Source organism: Eumetopias jubatus, unplaced genomic scaffold (assembly GCF_037043125.1).
Source record: "Eumetopias jubatus isolate StellerSeaLion01/CBP00866 unplaced genomic scaffold, mEumJub1_p1.0 scaffold_4, whole genome shotgun sequence".
NCBI classification, from domain to species: domain Eukaryota; kingdom Metazoa; phylum Chordata; class Mammalia; order Carnivora; family Otariidae; genus Eumetopias; species Eumetopias jubatus.
In genome coordinates, this window is record NW_028274810.1 from 152,313,717 (window position 1) to 152,334,638 (window position 20,922).

A 20,922-nucleotide genomic window follows, 5' to 3' on the forward strand; every position below is an offset into this window, starting at 1 on the left:
TCAAAAAATTATTCCAGTCAGAACTTGCCCTCATGGACTCCCAAGCCTTGTAATGCTTGATGAGCCACTTCTTCCCAGGTCGTTATTAGGGCATGAGATTTTTTTTCAACAAATAGCTCTTACTAGACTTTGCACTGACTTTCAAGCCGGTAGGTGTGTAGTTGAAGAGTCTGCAGGTTTGCATATGCCTGAGAGTAAACATGGGTATAGTGCTATATCTGATCCCTCCTGCTCTGGAATTAGTTACACCGACGTTCCCAAAACATTTTGAGAAAAGAGTGGGGAATTATGAACTAAAAATCTGCCTTATGCCAATAATCCTGATTTCCAGAGCCCAGTTTTTTAATCTTTTCATCCTTATTTGGGGCTAGGATCCCTGAATAAAAGATCAGCGAGGCTATAGAGCCCCATGTGGGGCTGGTGATGCTTGACTAAGTAAGTAGATCACATCAAAGGACGGCCTTGTGATCAAGATGCAGGAAATACAAAACCACAGACCTCTGGGTGGTACTCTGAAAGTTTCCCTGTCTTCAGGGAAAATACTCCCACTTACGGAACCTGTGTTTCACCCCTCTACCTGAGGTCATATTTGTATATGTTAATTGAATAAACCAAACCTTGGGCAACCACATTGAAAGGCTCTTACCAATTCTCACTTAACCTATTAACATAGGTGATCCAATGATCCAATGAAGTCTTCAAAATATACCCAAACACAAATTCAACATCAATTGTTCTTATATTAGTGTTTTTAATTTTATTTTATTTTTTAAAGATTTTATTTATTTGAGAGAGAGAAAGACAGAGTTAGGGGAGAGGCAGAGGGAGAGGAGAGAGAATCCCAAGCAGATTCTGTGCTGAGTGCGGAGCCCCAAGCAGGGCTCAATCTCATGACCCTGAGATCATGACCTGAGCCCAAATCAAGAGTCAGATGCTTAACCAGCTGAGCTACCCAGGCGCCCCTATATTAGTGTTTTTAATGCCAGATGTAGTTCTGTTCCGATTTTAAGATTGTTTTTTCTATTTCTGAAAAATTCCACCAAAATTCTAAAAGGAAATACATTGAATCTGTAAATTGCTTTGGGTAATATCAACATTTTATCAGTATTGTCTTCTAATCCACTAGCACAGAATATCTTTCCAAATATTTTTGTCCTTTTCAATTTCTCTCATTAATGTCTTTTATTAATGTCTGTACAAGTCTTTCACCACATTGGTTAAATTTATATCTAGTATTTCATTCTTTTTGATGCAACTGTAAATGGGATTGTTTTCCTAGTTTCTTTTCCTGATAGTTCATTGTCAGTATATAAAAATGCAACAGATTTTTGTATATTGCTTTCGTACACTGCAACTTTACTGAATTCATTCATTAGTTCTAACACTGTTTTTGGTGGAAACTTTAGGGTTTTAGCTAATATTATTAATTAATAAACAACAGATAAATAACAACGCTTAGTTTAACTGGTGTATAAGATTGTGTTTCTTCAGTTTTCAGTATCAGACTGTTGGTTATATACCTCTTACAAATAGATTTGCAAGTATTTATTGAACACGGATGTTGTGACAGGCATTTTTTTTAAATTCAATTAGCCAACTTACAGTACATCATTAGTTTCAGATGTAGCACTCAATAATTTATCAGTTTTGCTTAACACCTACTGGTCATCCCATCACGTGCCCTCCTTAATACCCATCACTCAGTTACCCCATCCCCTCCCCCACCTCCCTTCCAGCAACCCTCAGTTTGTTTCCTAGAGTTAAGAGTCTCTCATGGTTCTGCATGGAGCACTGGGTGTTATGCACAAACAATGAATCATAAAACACTACATCAAGAACTAATGATGTAATGTATGGTGATTAACATAACAATAAAAATTAAAAAAAAAAAAGAGTCTCTCATGGCTTTTCTCCCTCTCTGATGACTTCCCATTCAGTTTTCCCTCCCTTCCCCTACGGTCCTCTGCCCTTTTTCTTATGTTCCACATATGAGTGAAACCATATGATAATTGTCTTTCTCTGACAGGCATTTTGATCACCACTGTGGGCCTGATGCTATGTGAAATAGGCACATTCTCTGTCCTCACAGATTTATAATGTACAGGCTGCTGGAATAGATTAACATCCACTGAGGAGAACTATGACAATTTCTTACAGAGATCAGTCATTCATTGGGATTAAAAGAGCCACCCTTACAGCCTACCTATTTGCTGGGTCAAGAATGGCAGCAGATCTTAGCGAGTACACATCAGCAAAAGCAATCCATGGTGTTCTTAATTACTATGAGCCTTTCATTTTGCCTTTTTCTAAGGTTAAAATTTTTTTTTTGCAAATTTTACAAATACCCATGTATCATTTCCATTTTCATTCAACCTGCATATAAGTAAGCTTTCTCAGGAGTTTTGCATTCTTAGGTTTAATTCTGGGCTCTTTAGATCAAAGCACTCACATCTCTTCTAATCTTTCCTATTTTGAGGTCTGTCTTTATGTCTAGGATCCTAGCCTATGATTTTAGAACAGCAACCAAAACCAAATGAATCTAAGACACCATTATTATAGCTAATTGCTATCATGTATTTTTTCCCCACCCATTTCTCCAGCAGCTTCTCTCATGTCAGATAGATCCCAGAAGCTAAATCTGTACTCTGGTAAGCTAAGTATCATACTGCTTATTACCTCTTATTCCTGTTCTTACTCCATCACCGATTATGCAGTCCATGAGGGATTCTGTCATATGAGGGTCTGTTACCCAGAGATCACGTACATGCAGCAGCTCTTTATTTACAAATACAGAATGGAATGAACACATGGTTCAGAAAGATGTTTTTTTTTTTTTTTTTAATGCTGGTATCTTCTCCTTTACTTTAGATTATCCACTATACTTTTTCCCTTTCTCAATTCTGCATGTATGGTAAATAGGCTTTTTCCCCCTAAACTCCACTGAAATAGAAATGCCTGGAATGTCACCAAGTGTCTCCACTAGCCAAGGCATCACAACTCCAAAACAAGCAGGTGTAAGTTGTTACTATGTACCATGCACTTCCCTGGGGATTTTACATCTGTATGTCATTGATTACTCATAATAACCCCATGACACACATAGATGCTATTATCTCTATTCTGTAGATGAGAGAGCTGAGGGTGAAGAGTTTGTTACTCACCCAAAGCCACAGAGCTACTAGGTGCAGAGCTGTGATTTAAACCCAGACCTGCCTCTCTCTTCCTTCCTCTCACTTTACACTGAGAATGAGGGAGAAGAGTAAAGCAGGATGGAAGGCAGGGGAAAGAGTAGATAGACAGAAGGGAGATGGGTAATGGAGGAAAATGTCATTAATCATTGTTAATTCATTAAGTGAACATCCGTTGAGTACCCAGTACTGGGTGAGCATAGGATCCATTCATAAGACAAGTTCCTCGCCCTAGAGAGGCAAGTTTGGCTTAAGGGAGTAGAATCATCAGCAAACAACGGCAGTCCCCGCAAAAGGGAATAACCAATACAAGCCACAGTGCGGAGAGCCCAGATAGAGGGTGGGGCCCTGCAAGGGGAAGCTGAGGAAGGCTTTTTGACAAGGTGCCTTCCGAGCAAGATGCAAGCAATACATGCGAGTTCTCAAGCTGGCTAAGAGTGGAAAGGGTAGAGCATGTGGAAGTCAAAGCAAGGACACCACAGAGATGTGACAGACGGAGTGATGCTCAGAGAATCCCTGGTGCTTCAGAGAGCTGCAGAAGAAGATGCATGGCGAAGACTGTGAGAATAAGAGCAGAGAGGCAGATAGCCGTGACAGCACATTAGGATCAGGCATTAGGGCAGGGAGCGAGGAGGCAAGAGGTATCATATACGGGAAGGAGGCAGGTAAAAAAACTGGGGACCGAAGAGGCCCACACAGGGCTCCCAGTCCAAGGGACCAGTCTTCATAGCATAACATATGAGGTTATCATAAACTCCAGTAAATCATGAATTTGGTTTTTCAAGTACTTTTTATTATGACTATGGATTATGACAGTAGGCCACCAAAAGATGCAAGTTTTGATGGAGAGAAGAGTGATATATACAAAGGTAATGATGACCTTCAATCAGACCTTGGGGTCCAAGGAAAGGAAGGTGTAGCCTGAGAAAACTAGGAGCTTGGGGAGAGAGAGAAAAGGCATCTCTGAACTACAAATGGCTGCTGAAATCGCAGGCAGACAGCACGGAGCCATATGGACTATTCAGCTGTACTTCAGGCATCACTGGGTTTGGATGTCAGGCACGAGGCCAACAAGTAGGATCACAGCATCAGTATATCTGCCTTAAAAATTAATCAAGGGATTCTGGTGAAAAAAGAAAAAACCCTTTGAATTGATAATATATTAACCCCTTTAACATAGTTTGAGAAAACATTCTGATGGACAGGCACAGTTAAATATTATCAGGGTTTGGGACAGTATTTTATTGCTCCTTGGAGTAATCTATTTTCTGTTGTGTCAAAAGCTATAGAATGCCAATCAAGATTTTCTTGATCTGGCTGCTTAAGGGCTCCCTAGACCACAGCAAATGTTTTTAGAAGTGTCAGATCTGGACTCTGCCTGTAAGCCTTCCCCATAGATAAGAAATCCGATTTCAAGAAAAGGAAAGGACTCTGTCTCTTAAATTTGTTGAGAAAGTCTTGTCAAGAATATAGCTCTATTATGTACTTGTACTATAGCAGCAAAATAAACTTGATAAGCTCTGATTCGGTGCTCTATGGAACACAATTTGTAGTGGGATAAGAGTCAAAAGATATTGCTTATGACAGCTTATAGATGGACTTTGTGCAGGCTTCATTTAAATTGTAGTTCCTCTGACAGAACAATTTTTTTCTTCTAGTTTCTCTTCTCTGTCTCTGTAGATTATCGGTCCCAGGGTATACACTTCCCATGCAAGAGGGATGGCCAAGAGTTATGGAGCGAAGGTAAGGTTGGCAACGTAGGCTTCTAGTTAGCCACCTTCAAGTGCAACAACAGCCCCCAAGGTCATCCTGAAGTTCAGTGTGGACAGCCTAGACTCCTGTGCCACACAGACCCGGGGTTCAAGTCTCAGATCTATATCTTATTAACTCTAAGAAATAACTCAAAGCACTTGACCCAATGCCTGGCACACAGTAGACACTCAATGAATAGAAGCTGTTATTACTTTAAAATTAAAGCATAAAAGGGAAAAGCCGGAGCTATGACAGCTGCTCACTTCAAAGGCATAAATTCCATCTTCCTGTCAAATGTAAGTACCTCTTTCAACTTCTCATGCATATCTGGAGCCATAAACTTGCCTAAAACTCTTATGAGTACCAGAGGCTGACATTTTATGTATCAATTTCTTGGGTTCTCCTCTCTCTTTCTTATTATTCTTTAGAAGGTGATCTAAAAGGTAAGAGATCAATAAATAGAAACTACAGATTTTTGGTCTTACCATTTTTATCTGCTCTCCTCAGTATCTGAAAGAGAAAAAAGAAAAATTTTATTACCATTTTTTTGCAATTGCAGTGAACATTATACTCACACATAATTTGCCCATTAGTAAATAAAAGAAATTCCAATTTTATTTATTTATATTTTTTAAGATTTTATTTATTTATTTGTCAGAGAGATACTGGAGAGCGAGAGACAGAGAGAGAGAGTGAGTGAGTGAGAGCGCACAGGCAGGGGGAGCGGCAGGCAGAGGGAGAAGCAGGCTCCTCACTGAGCAGGGAGCCCGATACAGGACTCAATCCCAAGACCCTGAGATCATGACCTCAGCGGAAGGCAGACACTTAACCGACTGAGCCACCCAGGCATCTCGTGGAAATTCCAATTTTAAATAAAGATTTCCCAATTGAGATGTTTCCTTAGAATAGTCAGAAACTGAAAATGACCCAAATGTCTTTGAACAAGTGAATGGATAAAAAACCTGTGACACATCCATACAGTGAATACTATTGAGCAATAAAGAGGAATGAGCTCTTGATACACACAATAAATTAGATGGATCGCTAAATAATGATGTTGAGTAAAAACCTAGGCACAAAAATTACCTGCTATATGATTCCATTTATATAACATTCTAGAAAATGCAAACTAATCCATAGTGACAGAAATAAGATTAAAGGTTGCATACATATGAGCAGGGAGGGCATTATAAAAGGACACGAGAAAACTTTTTGGAGTGGTAGATATATTTATTATCTTAATTATGGTAATGGTTTCATAGGCATATATATATGTAAAAACTCATCAACTTTTCACTTTAAATATGTGCAATTTAATGTAAGTCAATCATAGCTCAATAAACTGGGAATAGAAAAAAATAAGAAATTATGAATAAATAGAGCTCATGTGTCTACATTAAATCTTACTTTACTTCTATGCATTAATTGTATTATCTCTGGTGGATAAGAACTGCTTGGCCATCAGGTATCTTTGGTAATGAGTTCAAAATTTTCTTCCGGGCAACAAGTCTTTTCTCCACTTGTGGCCCATGAGCTTGAGGATTGGGCAGAGCACTTGGGCCTGGCAAACAGGGTGTCACATCACTCTGGCCACAGTGATTACTCAGGCAGGAGCACAGTAAGGCCATGGTTTTGCTTGAATTGTCAAGAGAGACACACTTTCTTCTGCTGACTTTGAACCTGGGAAGATACAGGTAAGAAGCTGCTCTCCCCACTTCTGTTATTATATCCATCATGGGTTGAACTGTGTTGCCTCAAAACAAAAGTGGAAGTCCTAACCCCCAGTAACTGTGAAGGTGACCTTGTTGGAAGATAGTCTTTGCTGATGTAATCATATTAAGATAAGCTCTTACTGGATTGGGGTGGGCCCTACATCCAAAGACTGGTGACTTTGTAAGGAAAGCGAGATTCAGAGAAGCTTAGACAGAGGAGACCATATGATAATGGAGGCAGATACTGGTGTGATGCTGCTGCAAGCCAAAGACTGTAAAGGACTGGCCACAGTGAGAAGCTAGGGGACAGGCACCGAGCGGATTCTCCCCTGCAGACTTCAGAGGGAGCAACGTCCTACCTACACCTTGATGGCAACCATATAGCCTCCAGAACTGACAGGATACATTTGGTTGTTTAAGGCACTCTGTGTGCAGAACACTGTTACGGCAGCCTTAGGAAATTGATACAACATAAAACCTGGACGTAACCAGCCCTCAAGAAAGCAGTGCCCATCCAGAGACTGAAAGTGGATCCTGATGACACTCTCTGAGCTTCTGATCAAGCCATCCTGACAAGATGAGCTCCACTTTTCATTACAGGAGCCTTTAAGTTACTGTTTTAAATCTTAAGATAGTTTGGGTTATTTTTTTTTTCTGTTAGCAACAATCTAATTAGCCCTTGCTGATACTGTAGACTGACAGAAAAAAAATCTGCATAATATAACACATAGCTATGTTATATATAGTACCAAAGAAAATGTCCCTTTATAATATTGCAAAGATAACCTTGAATCACATGCAAGGGGCACTTGAGGATCATTTTTCTGAGCAATACAGAGTTATGTTAAGTAACCAGAGCTACTCTTAAATTTAGGTCATCACTTCTTGGTGGGCAGCTTGAAACATGAGCAATAGTTTTTACTACCAAAGTTTTACTGCTTTCTACTAAATAGACATTATCCTCTCTCCTTCTCTTGACCTTATGAAGTATGGTTAAATCTAATCATTATTATAATGTGTTTATTATAAGATACTAATATTATTAATAAACATCTCACCTTTGAAAAATTTCCAACAAGTTATGTATCATCCTGACTTGTGTGCATAAGCTGGTCCCCCTTTATTAACTAAATTTATTTAATTATTGTAAGAAAACTGCTTTCAGTCCTAAGAGCTTCTGTGCTTAGAACAGAATGAGACACAAATCCTTTTTACTCCACAGAGGTAATTTCTAACGGGGGTTTTGGGAATCCATCTCTCCATCATACCCAGCTTCCTCCTCTCCTCTGAAACTATGAAGCTCCCACTGAGAGTCAGGGAGACATGAAACACAGCCTAATTCTTACCTTTAATATACCCTAAGATTCTATTTCAAGCTCTCTTGCGTCCTTATGAGTAACTAGAATAGGAATAACTGCACACCAGAGACTCGGACCCCTGACTTCCATCATTTCATTTCATAAAGAACTGTCTTAAATAGCATTCAGCCTCTTAGCAATGAAATTAAGACAGTAGCTTTCTTTATTAAGACAGTTCTTTGTAATTAAATATGAACAGAACTGTCTCTGCTGCGAATTTTGCCTCTGAGCCCACAGCCTAATAAGAAATGTACTGCAAATGAAAACTAAGTTCATTACATTATGCTTCCATAGTCATCTGGATTGGCTAATCTTACCAGTTAAGTACCACAGGATAGATAATAAATAGATATATTATGGTCAGAATTAAAACTCAAATGCAGAGGTTACACTGTGTTTTTGCAACAATTTAAGAATTCTCGAATAACATCCTTTACCCCAAAGCTCTTCTTTGAAGGCCTTCATTGAAATTCCTCATTTCTCACCTGAAGTTATTGAAAGCAGGTGTTAAAATGCAAATGTTATCTCTGAGGCCTAAAAAACTAACAGTCACTATTTACTGAACTAATATTTGATAAGTGCCTCCTACTGTGTACCAGGTTAAAATTAAGTAATGAGATGAGCCAGTCAGACTCCTGAGAAATGGGGATAGAGGACAGGGAAGTTGGCACTCCTCCAGAACACAGAGTAGCATCCAGAAGGGAAGACCTGCTAGGCAAACACTAGTGTGCAGACCTTGACCTCCAGGAGGAAGTTTTGCTACCACTCCACTAGTTGCCATTGAGTTAGGATGCAGGGGAGTGGGCACTGATGAGGAATGGAGAAAAAGTAATCGGCACCTACATTTTTATCTTCTCAGTCTTGCCTAAAATAGGCCTTGTGTGAGCAAAGAGTTTTAAATGTATAACATTAAAACTAAGTTTCCCTTATTTCTGCAGGTTCTTAAAATTAGGAGAGTGCTATTTGCCTGGCCAATTAGGGTAGACAATGAGGGGATTAACTGCCATGCTCCCAACGGAACAATTTCCCTCAAATTATCTAGTGCGCACTAGGCAGGATAGGAGATATACAGCTCTAACCGAGTTTGGTCACAGAACCGTTATACCCGGAAAACGGTTTCTTTTTTTTTTTTTTTTAAGATTTTATTTATCTGAGAGAAAGAGCACAAGATGGGGGGGGGGTCAGAGGGAGACGCAGACTCCCCACTGAGCAGGGAGTCCGATGACGCGGGGCTGATCCCAGGACCCCGGGATCATGACCTGAGCCAAAGGGAAGCGCTTAACTGACTGAGCCACCCAGGCGTCCCTGGAAAACGGTTTCTGCTCTGACGGTCCCCTGTCCATCTCACCTCTTGTACAGATGAGTATACGTGCATATGTCCAGGGCTTCAGAATTCAGTATTTTTAACAAGCAAAGCTGTTGCTTGTTTTCACCAAGTCTCTGACCATCCAGGCACTGTGCATTTTGTTCAGGGTTCATGGGTGTGCATGTTTGGTTGGGGGAAGGAAGGGAAGACAGAGAGTAAAATCCTCTCTCTCCTTCAGAACCTCCCAGGCCCCACTTCTGCCTCTAGTCAAATGAGGAAGGGCCACTTTCTTTCCAGCTAAAAATCAAAACTGTTTGGGAAAAGACAGTGGCAGCAAGTGGTGAAGTTGTAACTAACTTCACATTTACCATGCTTCAGGGGATGATCTGAAGGTGTTCTCCCTTTGCACAGTAGTGGAGTTGATTAATGTAAAGATTCAAAAGAGGGACCACATGCTATACAGACTAGTATTGTAGAGTTTATCCTCTGTTATCTGGAATGAAAGAACCTGGGAAAGGAGAGTGTAGAGGTGTTAAGAAGGAAAAGAACCACCATTGTCCTGGTCCTTCCACATTGCTGCACACGACACCCAGTGCCGTCCGTCTCCTGCGTGCCCCGTGGGCCGGGGTGCGTGAGCATGCCTTGCTACCAGCCCTGGGTTTCTAAGCCCCCAGGGGGCATTCAAGAGTATTGATGATGAACTGAGATGTCGTTCTGTCATTTTTTAGATAGAAAATAATATACATCAGATTCGTAATGGATCAGTGTCTGTATTAATTTGTGGATTGGCTGTTACTTAGGCATTCAATAGGGAATACTGATGTAGCAAGAATAGTTCAAATTTATATAGCTCATTTCCTTTTTCTTCTCAGTTTTCTTATCCTGTGAACTCTCACGTAATACAACCTCTCGAATTAAGTACCATAGTCATCATTGTTGCTGATTTGGAAAGGAAATGAAGGAAAAGCCAATAGTTATGGTAAATTCCTCTCTGATTTTCTGATCTATGGCTAGTTTCTTACCCCGCTGTACATGCCTAGTCATGCATCAACGGTATCCTCAAAAGGAGTTCAAATCATTTCTCAGAGGACTGATTATTACAGTGGCATTGGAATACAAATACTGGAAATCAAAGTTTTCCTCAAATTTGGAAATCAGTCTGTGTGATGCAGAAGGCTCTAATGGGTTTCATTCCTGTTCCTCTTTGGAACAGGGGATACCTATTATCTACTTACTATAATCTGACTAGAATTCAAAAAGCAATCTTTTTTAGCAGTACTACTAGAATATATTAAAACAAATCAAATAAATTATGTATTTATATTTCACATTTTATTTTTGCTAAAAACAATATGATCCAGAAATGAATAATTCAAAAATCCCTAAGTATATAATCCTTTTTCATGTCACATATTTCACCAGAGTGCTAGATTTTTCACAAAATATCTCAAAGAAAAGTGTAAACAAAATCTTTTCTATTCGAGATAAAATCCAGTGGCAGGTTTGTTTTGTTTTTTTATAGACACTAGCATTTTACTGGCAAACAAGCATGTCAACACCTCTCATGTGAAATCAGTTTTATATGTTTTATTTTTAAATTCTAGAAATAGAAGGCGGCGAGGGTATCCTATTCATAGAGTACATGTTCCTTCAGGACCAGGGACCTGATGCTGTTTATTTACAGAGCTTGAGAACAATCGTGTAGATACAATAATAAATACAATTTTAATTTCCTCTTTTCTTTTTTCTTCTTTTTTTCTTTTTTAGTAGCAGTTTGAACGGTTGGGTCAAGATTAGTGTGTGTGCCGAGGAGGATGACCTTCATTTATACAGCTCAATCCATTCATCTTTACAGTATCATAAGGATTTGTTCACTGCTTTAAGAAAGTCACAGAGAAGCACCTGATATCCTTGGGGGACAGAGTGAAGATCAGGCCAGAATGAATGGAAGGCTCTCTTGCCCTCTTTGAATCAACTTCACGGCAGCTTAGCCATTGACCTCATAATAGACATGAGTTTCTGGGACTCTGATGCTATCCCTGAACATTCCTTTCTCAGGGGTGCTCTGTGCCCCCTTCTCCCAGCTCGGTTTACGCAAGGGCTTTTTGGCCCTGAATGGCAGGAGTGAAAAGGAAGAATATCAGCCATTAGCATCCAAACGTCAGCTGATTGACCAGAACAGGAAGAATAAGGTACTTAATCCTTCTGAGAGAAGGAATGGGAATCAGATTGTTTTGATGGGGAAGATGGCCGGCCAAGAAAGCCTGGATCCCCAACTGGAACTGCATAGTAATGAGGGGAGGAACCTGCCAGGAGACACAGCTGAGCCTTACCTACAACATTTGCCTTAGGCCAGATTTAATTATTCATATGGTTTTCTCTCCCAATTAAAAAATCCCAGCTAATCCATTCAAAATAAACTTGGGAGAGCTCCTCACCCCATCCCCCTTATCTTCATGACATCTGCTTCACCATTATGATGCTACTAAGTTGATTTCCTCACATTTTCATCTCTCCACAAATAAATGTATTTCAGTTTTATATACAGTTGGATTTTAATAAGAAATGATCTCAGGGAAGGGTAGAGGAACGAGCACACAGCACTCCTCAAAGCCTTTTGCCAATTTTCTCTCATGCCTAAACGAGAAGGGGCCAGCATTGTCCCCACTAAGCCAGCAACTACCTCCAGCGGACAGCATCAATGCGACAACGGAGGGGCTAAGGGAGCAGGAGCTGAGGGAAAGGAAAACCACGAATCCTAACAGCAGAGAAAAGAGCTGGGCAACAGGGTGAAAAAAATAAAGAACAGAAACAACAGAAAGGGACAGTAAAGCAAAATTGAGAAATAAATAAGAAACACAACTGCTGTAAAGGTTAAAAACTCCAGCGTGAGGGCAGGAAGTGAAAAAAGAAAACCAAGAATGAGAAAGAACGATCACCATCTCAGAAAAGAAGGGAATCAATCCCAAAAGGGTGGGGGTGGGGGAGAGGCCCAAAGGAAGAACAGTCAAACGGTAGCATTTGATGAATAGTAATTAAAACTTGGAAAGGTATAGGGAAGGAGAAGAACAGGAGAGAAAAACGGAAAAATAGGAGGTGGCAGTAAAAAAAGTATCAATCATGAAAGAGATCTTGGCCACCGCTGTAAAACAGAAAAACAAGTATGTTTTCAAAGTAATTGTTCTCCGTGGGGGTTGGGGAAGGGTGGTGAGGCATCGCAATCTCTACTGCTTCCCCCGTCGCCTTAGAGCTTCAGGGAGATAGGGGGCTGCAAAACAGGGCACACCAGAAAGGAGTTGAGTTAATGTTACCTCCCTCCATTAGTCCCCTTTAAAATGCTCTCTTCACCTGAATGGAGACTGTTGTATTTACAAATCGAGTCCCCAACGAAACTCACCCGTTGGAAAATTTAACTTCCGCCGTTCGTTCAGGGTGTTAAGCCCCGAGCTGCAGGTGCAGGGCAACCCTTTCTACAAGTTGAGTGGCAGTCATTTCTCCCGCATTTGCTCGGTGCATTTCCAGGGGGACAGGGGAGCGAGGTAGGAGGTGGTTCTGCTGGTGTTCTGGGGGCAAACAGCTGATCGGCGGCTGATCTACGCCTGGACCCACCGCCCTCCTCGGGGGGAAGAGGAAAGATGCAGGGGGGACCACCGACCCAACTCCTGCGCGCTGTACTTACGTCGAGGAAGATCGACATGCCCTTGGACAGCTGCAGGGCAGAGCTGAGCTCTTCCGAGGAGTTGTTGGAGGACGGCGACGTCTCCCGGGAGTCCTCCATCCTCCGGAGCCGTGGCTGCGGCGGGCGGAGCGGGACTGGGCGGCCGCAAGGGCTCCGGCAAGGGCGCGGCCGCAGTGCCGCGGGGCTCCGGCTCCCGAGCGGGCGTTCGCTCCCGCGCGCCTCCCCGGCGTCTCTCCCGGCTCGCTCCCAATCCCGGCTCGGGCCTCCGCGCTCCCACGCGCTCTCGCTCGCGCCTCCCCCTTCCCTGGGCTGCTGGCGCGGGATCTGTCTCCTCCCTGCACTTAGCAACCGCTGCGCCCCTCGCTGGGAGCAGAGTCTGACCCTCGCACTGCCATTGGCCGCCGCCCGAGACGACCGGGAGCCCCCGCCCCACCCTCGCGCCGCCAGCGGGGAGGTAGCGGACCCACACGGGTACTGATGCGAGGGCCTGTGCCCCGAGAGCCAAAGCGCGAAGTCAAGGCGCCCCCGAGTTTACCCCGCGGTGGAAACCATACGACTTAAGAGAGATTCGAATTGATTTTGCCAACTTTGCTTTTCGTCCAAGCGGACGTTTCTGCCCCACCCTCCACAAAGGTGGGTGGGTTTAATAGCCACCACAATTAGTGAGGGTCTGGATTGGCATAGGGGTTACATCATTAAGTTTTGGAATCTTGGAGGCCGGGGTTTCAAACCCGCCTCAGTTTCTCTGTTATCTTGTGATCCAGAAAGTTGTTAAATCTTTTTTTTTTTAAAGATTTTTATTTATTTATTGAGAGAGAGAGAGAGAATGATACAGCATGAGAGGGAGGAGGGTCAGAGGGAGAAGCAGACTCCCTGCAGAGCAGGGAGCCTGATGTGGGACTCGATCCTGGGACTCCGGGATCATGACCTGAGCCGAAGGCAGTCGCTTAACCAACTGAGCCACCCAGGTGCCCCGAAAGTTGTTAAATCTTTAAGCCCCAGTTTTCTTCATCAGTAAAATGGTCACAAAGGTGGTGCTTACCTAAATAAAAGGTTTCTGAGGCTTAAATGTGGGTTTGCCATGGACAAAGGTAGTACTATGGACTCTGCATAGAGTGGGGAGGGGGGAACCCTTTGCTATGTGGAAAGGATTGTCAGGTAAAGTTCAAGCAAGAAAATTTCCAAAATAGAAGTCACAACAAAGAATGCAATCCCTTCTGAAGGGGTACGTGCACCCCGATGTTTATAGCAGCAATGTCCACAATAGCCAAACTATGGAAAGAGCCAAGATGTCCATCGACAGATGAATGGATAAAGAAGATGTGGTGTATATATACAATGGAATATTATGCAGCCACCAAAAAATGAAATCTTGCCATTTGCAACGACATGGATGGAACTGGAGGGTATTATGCTGAGCGAAATAAGTCAATCAGAGAAAGACATGTATCATATGACCTCACTGATATGAGGAATTCTTAATCTCAGGAAACAAATTGAGGGTTGCTGGAGTGGTGGGGGGGGTGGGAGGGACTGGGGTGGCTGGGTGATAGACATTGGGGAGGGTATGTGCTATGGTGAGCGCTGTGAATTGTGCAAGACTGTTGAATCACAGACCCGTACCTCTGAAACAAATAATACGTTCTATGTTAAAAAAAAAAAAGAAAGAAAGAAAGAAAAGAAGAAGATAGTAAGAAGGGAAAAATGAAGGGGTGGGAATTCGGAGGGGGAGACAAACCATGAGAGACTATGGACTCTGAGAAACAAACTGAGGGTTCTAGAGGGGAGGAGGGTGGAGGAGTGGGTGAGCCTGGTGATGGGTATTAAAGAGGGCACATTCTGCATGGAGCACTGGGTGTTATATGCAAACAGTGAATCATGGAACACTACATCAAAAACTAATGATGTATGGTGATTAACATAATAAAATTAAAAAAAAGAATGAAAACCCTATCTATGCTAAGCATTTAAACTAGGGTAATTATTCAATATTTGGGGGCTTCTATGAAGGCTGCAAAAATGGGAATATCACCTTTCATCAGAAGAGGATAATATCCACTGTTTATTGGGCATCTAAAATGGACAAGGCGCATGCCGGTTGCTGTGTGGGTTACAAAGTTGAACAATCTGGGAGCAAGATGAGTCAAAGAGAATCGCACCTTCTCTTAACAGAACGCTACCTATGAGAATTGATGGGGTGGATCCAGATCTCCATTTTTTGGCCTCCTAAAAAAAGAAGTATGTTCTTTCTAGAAGATATGTCCACAAAAAATATGGGACAAAATGTGTCTTAAGGTATATAAAAAGTGCTATGGGTTTCTTAGAAGGTACAGTTTTATACTCTGTTGGTACCTCTGCTTGATAAAAGGGGTAGTATTTGAAATGGATCTTAAACATTGGTAGATATTCCATAGGTGATAGAAATAGAAGGAAAAGACGTTCAAGGTAGAGGGAACAGCCTGAGCAAAGGCATGGTACCAGGAAAGCACATGGAATCTGTAATCAGTCCACTGAAATTCTTTGAAAATATACAGAATCCCAGTCCCTACTCCAGGCTCATTGAATCAGAATATCAAAGTATGAGACTCAGGAATCTAAATCCTGCTCCCACTCGTGATTCATATACAGGTGCTCTGTAGCAGGGCCAGCACCAGGACAAGGCCAGGAAAGCACCTGGGGTACAAAATGTAAGGAGATGCTCCCTTGCACTTGCACGATCCTGAGAGTGACTACCTTCTTCAATTTTGCACCCTACCTGCCTCATTCACCTCACGCAAGTCCCAGCCCCGCTCCACAGGTCAGTGTTTGTAAGACATGGATCCAGTTGTTCTCAACTCTGGCTCTAAATGGACTTACCAAGGATGTGTGGCAACTTTTAAAACGTGGCCACAAATTCACTGACATGCTTCCTTCCTATAGAGAAGTGGGCCCCCTCCCCTGAAGGATGCTGACTGCTTTGATGAATAAAATGCAGAAGTGACGCTATGTGCCTCCTGAGGCAAGTATGTAAAAGGCCCCACAATTCCACCTTTTTCAGGGGAATATTTGCTCCTGGGCTATCTGGGGCAATTTGACTACTTGAGCTACCATGCTTTGAGGAGGCTATATGGGGAAGCATATGTAGACCTGCTGGGTAACAATACCAGCTGAGCCCAGTCTTTGAGGAGTCCCAGGCTAAGCCTTAAAAAAGTGAATAAGCAAGCCTCTAGATGATTCCAGCACCTAACTATTTGAGACACGCCTAGCCATTTGTGTTTTTTGAGCCAAGACCCCAACATCGTAGATCAGAGACACACCATCAGTGCTGTGATCCTTCTGAATTCTTGACCCACAGAATTTGGGAGCATACTGAAATGGCCTCTGTTTTATACAAATAGGTCTTGAGTAGTTTGTTTTGCAACAATAGATGACCAGAATAAGGAGCTTTTAAAAACTCCAAAACCCCAGAAAAAACAAATTGATGCCTTATGCTTCACCCCCAGATTCATATTCAGTTAGCATGCAGTGGGCCCTGGGCATCAGCATTTTTTAAAAAGCTCCCCGTGTAATTTTGATGTGCAGCCTGGATTGAAAACCACTGAGCTGGTCTATACTGTTCAAATAGGGAAATAGTAGAATGAAACATTAGAAGATAGGCAGAGACCATAAAGTGAAGACTCTTGAAGTCCAGGGGTAGAACTCTGGATTCAATTAGGGTGGAAGTTAGAGACATTACATTCATTAGGGCAGATGTTAATTGGAACAGTGCTTGAGAAATATTAATCTGGCATCATTGTGTGTTTTACCTTATTAACCGTAAATTTTATCTGCACTGCTGAAATAGCGCCTTCCCTTGGCCAAGGGCTCACCAAAGGAAAAAAAATAAAATCATTAAAAACAGACTGTCCAACTCAACAACTGGGTACTGCTCTTCAAATTACTGAAAAAGAAAAGCTAGAAAGAGAAGGAGAAGGGGTGCTGTTCACGAACATCAAGCTACCAAGTTTAGGAAAATATATTATTTTTTCCTGCCATGCACGGAGCAATGAACAGATATTTCTGCATCAAGTGCAGTTTAAGTCTGGCCACTCTAACCCAAGCTGTGGGTCCCTCAGCCCTCAGATTCAGCCCTGCAAGTGGTAATGTTGTGGTGCAAGTCCCACAGTAACAAGAGCAGGTGACAAAGAAGATCTTCTCCGGTTATAAATGAAAAACAGGAGAATAATCAGTAGCCATCGTTCAAAACCAGGGAGCTATTTGTAACACTTCAGTAAGAATGTTCCTTTTACCTTCGCCAACACAAATGATATTTTCTATACCTGTGGCTTTCCTTATTTCCTCTAATGGGCTGTAAAGAAGAAATATAAATTATTAAACAACCAACTAGTCCTTAATTTTTTTTTTTACGATTTCAGCATACACACCATAATGCTATAGCTGACTTCTCTTTTTTAATGGAAATGTCATGTTCATAGAAGGCTCCAATAGAAACGGATGGCAATTAGATTCCCATTCACAGCCAAATTCAATAGGCTCTACAAAGTGGTAACCAAACATATTTTTAGTTTTTTTTTTAATGTAGAAAGCGTGCATTTTTGAAAACTGTTTTCACACATCATTTTTCTGAAACACAGATGCTTCCCTGCTGTATGTAGTATCAGTTACAAATGGAGACAGCCGACTTGGGGGAGGACATGCATCTCCTTACCAAATTCTTTGTAGCAAGATCCTGGGGGGAAAAAAAAGAATTGTAATTCTAGATTCCAGCTCTCAGGCTTCTTAGGATAAGACATTGACATGAAGGTATTTCTAGCATTTCAGGAGATGATAGCTGTGCAAGAACATATTATATTTTAATCCATCTCTGCTTCATGGAGGAGCTGTTATCTAAACCATTTCAGACAGCCAGGAATCGATCTTATTTGTATTTTAAAAATTCTAAGGAAGGCTATTCTCTGCAGCAATGATTCAGAACACTTTCAGTCAGTTTAGTGGACATTTCCATTGCTTTGGCAGCCTAAGGTCCAAACCTTCCTTATTTAGGGACATGTCCCCACAGCGAGAACCCTGATTAGGGGCAGGATGCATCTTTTCAGAGAAGGGAAGATGGTCCCAGGGGACAGGGACAGATCACAGATTGTCAGAGAGCAGAGACAGATCTAGGCTCAGTTGACAGGATGTTCTGCTTGGGACTTTAAGTCTGGATCAAGGGACATGAAGGGAACTTTATTAATGGCGGTGGGCAAAAACAGCATACTGTTGAGGGGCCGCAATGTCAGCAGAGCCCCGAAGACAACTTTACCACATGATAAGGGAACTCCAGCTGTGGTTTTGGCAGCCTTGTCCTCTAAGCCTGATCTCTAGCTTTCCTATCCACTTCCTGATTGACCAGGCATCCTTCAAAGTTGTTTTTTTTTTTTTTTTCCTGTTTTACATTGGTCAGTTAGTGTGTATATGTGAGCATTTAAGTTCTAGTCTCTTAGAAAATTTCAATTATATAATACAGTGTTATCAACTGTAGTCACTTTGTTTTACATTCGATCTTCACTTTATTCATCTTGTACACCAACATCTCCCTTGACCCCACTCTCGTGCAGCCTGTGGTGCCCACTCTTCTACTGTCTGTTTTTGTGAGTTCAACACTTTTCTTTTTAAGACTCCAGTATAAGTGATATCATGCAGGATTATCTATCTCTGTCTGGGTTCTTTCATTTAGCATAATGCCCTCAAGGCCCAGCCATGTTGTCACAAATGGCAGGATTTCCTTCTTTCTCATGAATCATGTTCTATCACATATATCACATCTTCTTTATTCATTCATCCATCAATGGGCACTTAGGTTGTTTTGACATCTCAGCTCCTGTGAATAATGCTGCAATGAATATAGGAGTGCAGTCTCTTCAAGATCCTATTTTCATTTCCTTTGGATATATACCCAGAAGTAGGATGACTGGATTTTTGGTAGTTCTATTTTTAATTTTTTGAGCAAGCTCCATACCATTTTCCATAGTGGTTGCACTATGGAAAAGTTTATTAGAAAACTCTGAAAAGCTAGTAAGAGTTTTTGATGCTTGAACTATGATAAATTCAATCTAAATTTCTTCTGTTAAAGAGAGCCATTTGTTAAGTCATTGGGGAAAGATGGTTAGAAAAAAATATTTCTATTCAGACATTTGTTTAGTGTCTGCTTCATGCTAAGCAACTGACAGGCACAGCTGGGAAAATGCTGAGAAAGACTGGCCCTTGCCCTTGCAAAATATATGCAACTTAAAGAGACACTATTTTAATAGATAATTTTAATGCAGTGAGACAAGAGTTAACACCAGAGGTTTGCAGTGAGCGCAGAGAGAGGACAGCAGAGGGCACAGCTCCCCATTAGTATCTATTCTGCATGACCGTTTCTGTAACTGTAGATGGTCAAATTAGGACTCAGAAATAGTAAGGGCCATGGGCCAAAATGATTAACAAATAATGGCTATTTTCCTATGAGCTATTTTAACTGGGGATAACTTTTTTCTCTTATACCACGTGTGAGTAAAATAAAGTTGCTGTCCAGTGTTTCATTGACACACAGCTCTAGTATCTTGTAGTATCGAGCAGACCTCAGATACCCAGTATCCTCCACCAACCCTATGCAGTGTGCCCTGTCTTCATCCTTTTCACAGGCAAGCTTTCTTGTCTGTAAAAACAAGGTTGAGGTATTGTGTGCAAAGGGCTTAGCAAACACTAGGCGCAGAGAAAGTGTTCAACAAAGATAATCATTGTTATCCCCACCAGCACCATTACTTTGCAAACATGTTGGAAGGACAAGAGAGACGTCACATAAAATGCATGGTAGGGTGTCTGGCACATAAGGGTGTTTAAAAACAACTTCAGCTGAATAAATTTGAAGATCTGATTAGCTTTATTGAACAACTCATGAATTGGGCAGTATCCCATCTAACAAGTAGAGGGGAGCTCCACCCAGCTAAACATAAGAAAGGGTTTTAAAGGCAGAGAGAGGGCATTGAAAAAAGAAGAAGAAAGAAATTTGTTAGCAAAGAATGCATTGTTTAGGCAAGTTTGCTCTCCTAAGGGGAATAGCAGGTATTTACCAGAAATTTCCTACTATGGACCAGGAAATTCCATGTTGCCTGTTAAAGGTCACATTCCCTGGGGGATTCCTTGCAGTTAGGTCACGTACTCAGTCTTGATTTACTGACACCATTTGGGACCTGAGGTTTTCTTTTTAACAGGGTTCTGGTAAGCAGTAGTGGTCACTGTTATTATAAGATTGTTATCTATAGCCTTGGACACCACTGATTGCTCCCTCCTTGAAACTCATCCTGGCTTTCTGGTCTTGTTCTTCCCCTGTTTAGTCTTCTTCATGGATCTTCTAATTCTTCCAAATGTTAATGTTTTCTAAACAGTGTCCCTGATTCACCTTTTTCTTTCTTGTTTGCTCCCCTCCTCACTCCCTTTCTCTACTCACTGACTTTATCCAATCCCATTGTTTTCACTGGTCTTTAGGCTGATGACTTTGTAACCAGCAGCCCTCTCCCCTCCTGTAGATTCTCATTTCAGTCTGCCTGGTGCACCTCTCCCTTATGAATGTTTCTTAGGCATTTTGAATTGAACATGTCTAAAAATGAATTCATCATTTTCTCATAATTATCCTATCTTCCATATCCTGTTGAAGAATGTCATCCTTCATCCATTCATCCAAAAAAGAAACCTGGGAATAACTTCAGACTCCTTCCAACCCTGCCTCTCACCCTGCCTCCATCTCATCCTTACCCCTATCCAATCAGTTGCAAAGGTTATCTTGCAATCCATCCTGTCCTCCAACCTCACCGCTATCACACGAGATGAGGTAACTGGTATCTCCCACCTGGAGCAGTGCCCCAGCCATCAGGTTTCCCTGCCTCCAACCTGTCGCCCATGCTTTCCATCTTCTACAGAGCCAGCC

General features: G+C 41.8%; 1 protein-coding gene across 1 annotated transcript in view; it reads right to left on the reverse strand.

Annotated features, from left to right (window-relative positions):
* The window catches only part of NECAB1 (N-terminal EF-hand calcium binding protein 1), a 184,967-nt gene extending 171,863 nt beyond the window's left edge, over positions 1–13,104 (reverse strand). The window contains exons 1-2 of the mRNA XM_028112479.1: positions 12,996–13,104; positions 5,426–5,450 (exon numbers count right to left, since the gene is read on the reverse strand). Coding sequence (XP_027968280.1) covers positions 5,426–5,450; positions 12,996–13,094 — 124 coding nt within the window. The 5' untranslated portion in view covers positions 13,095–13,104. The remainder of the gene's footprint in view (positions 1–5,425; positions 5,451–12,995) is intronic.
* Positions 13,105–20,922: the final 7,818 nt, after the last annotated feature.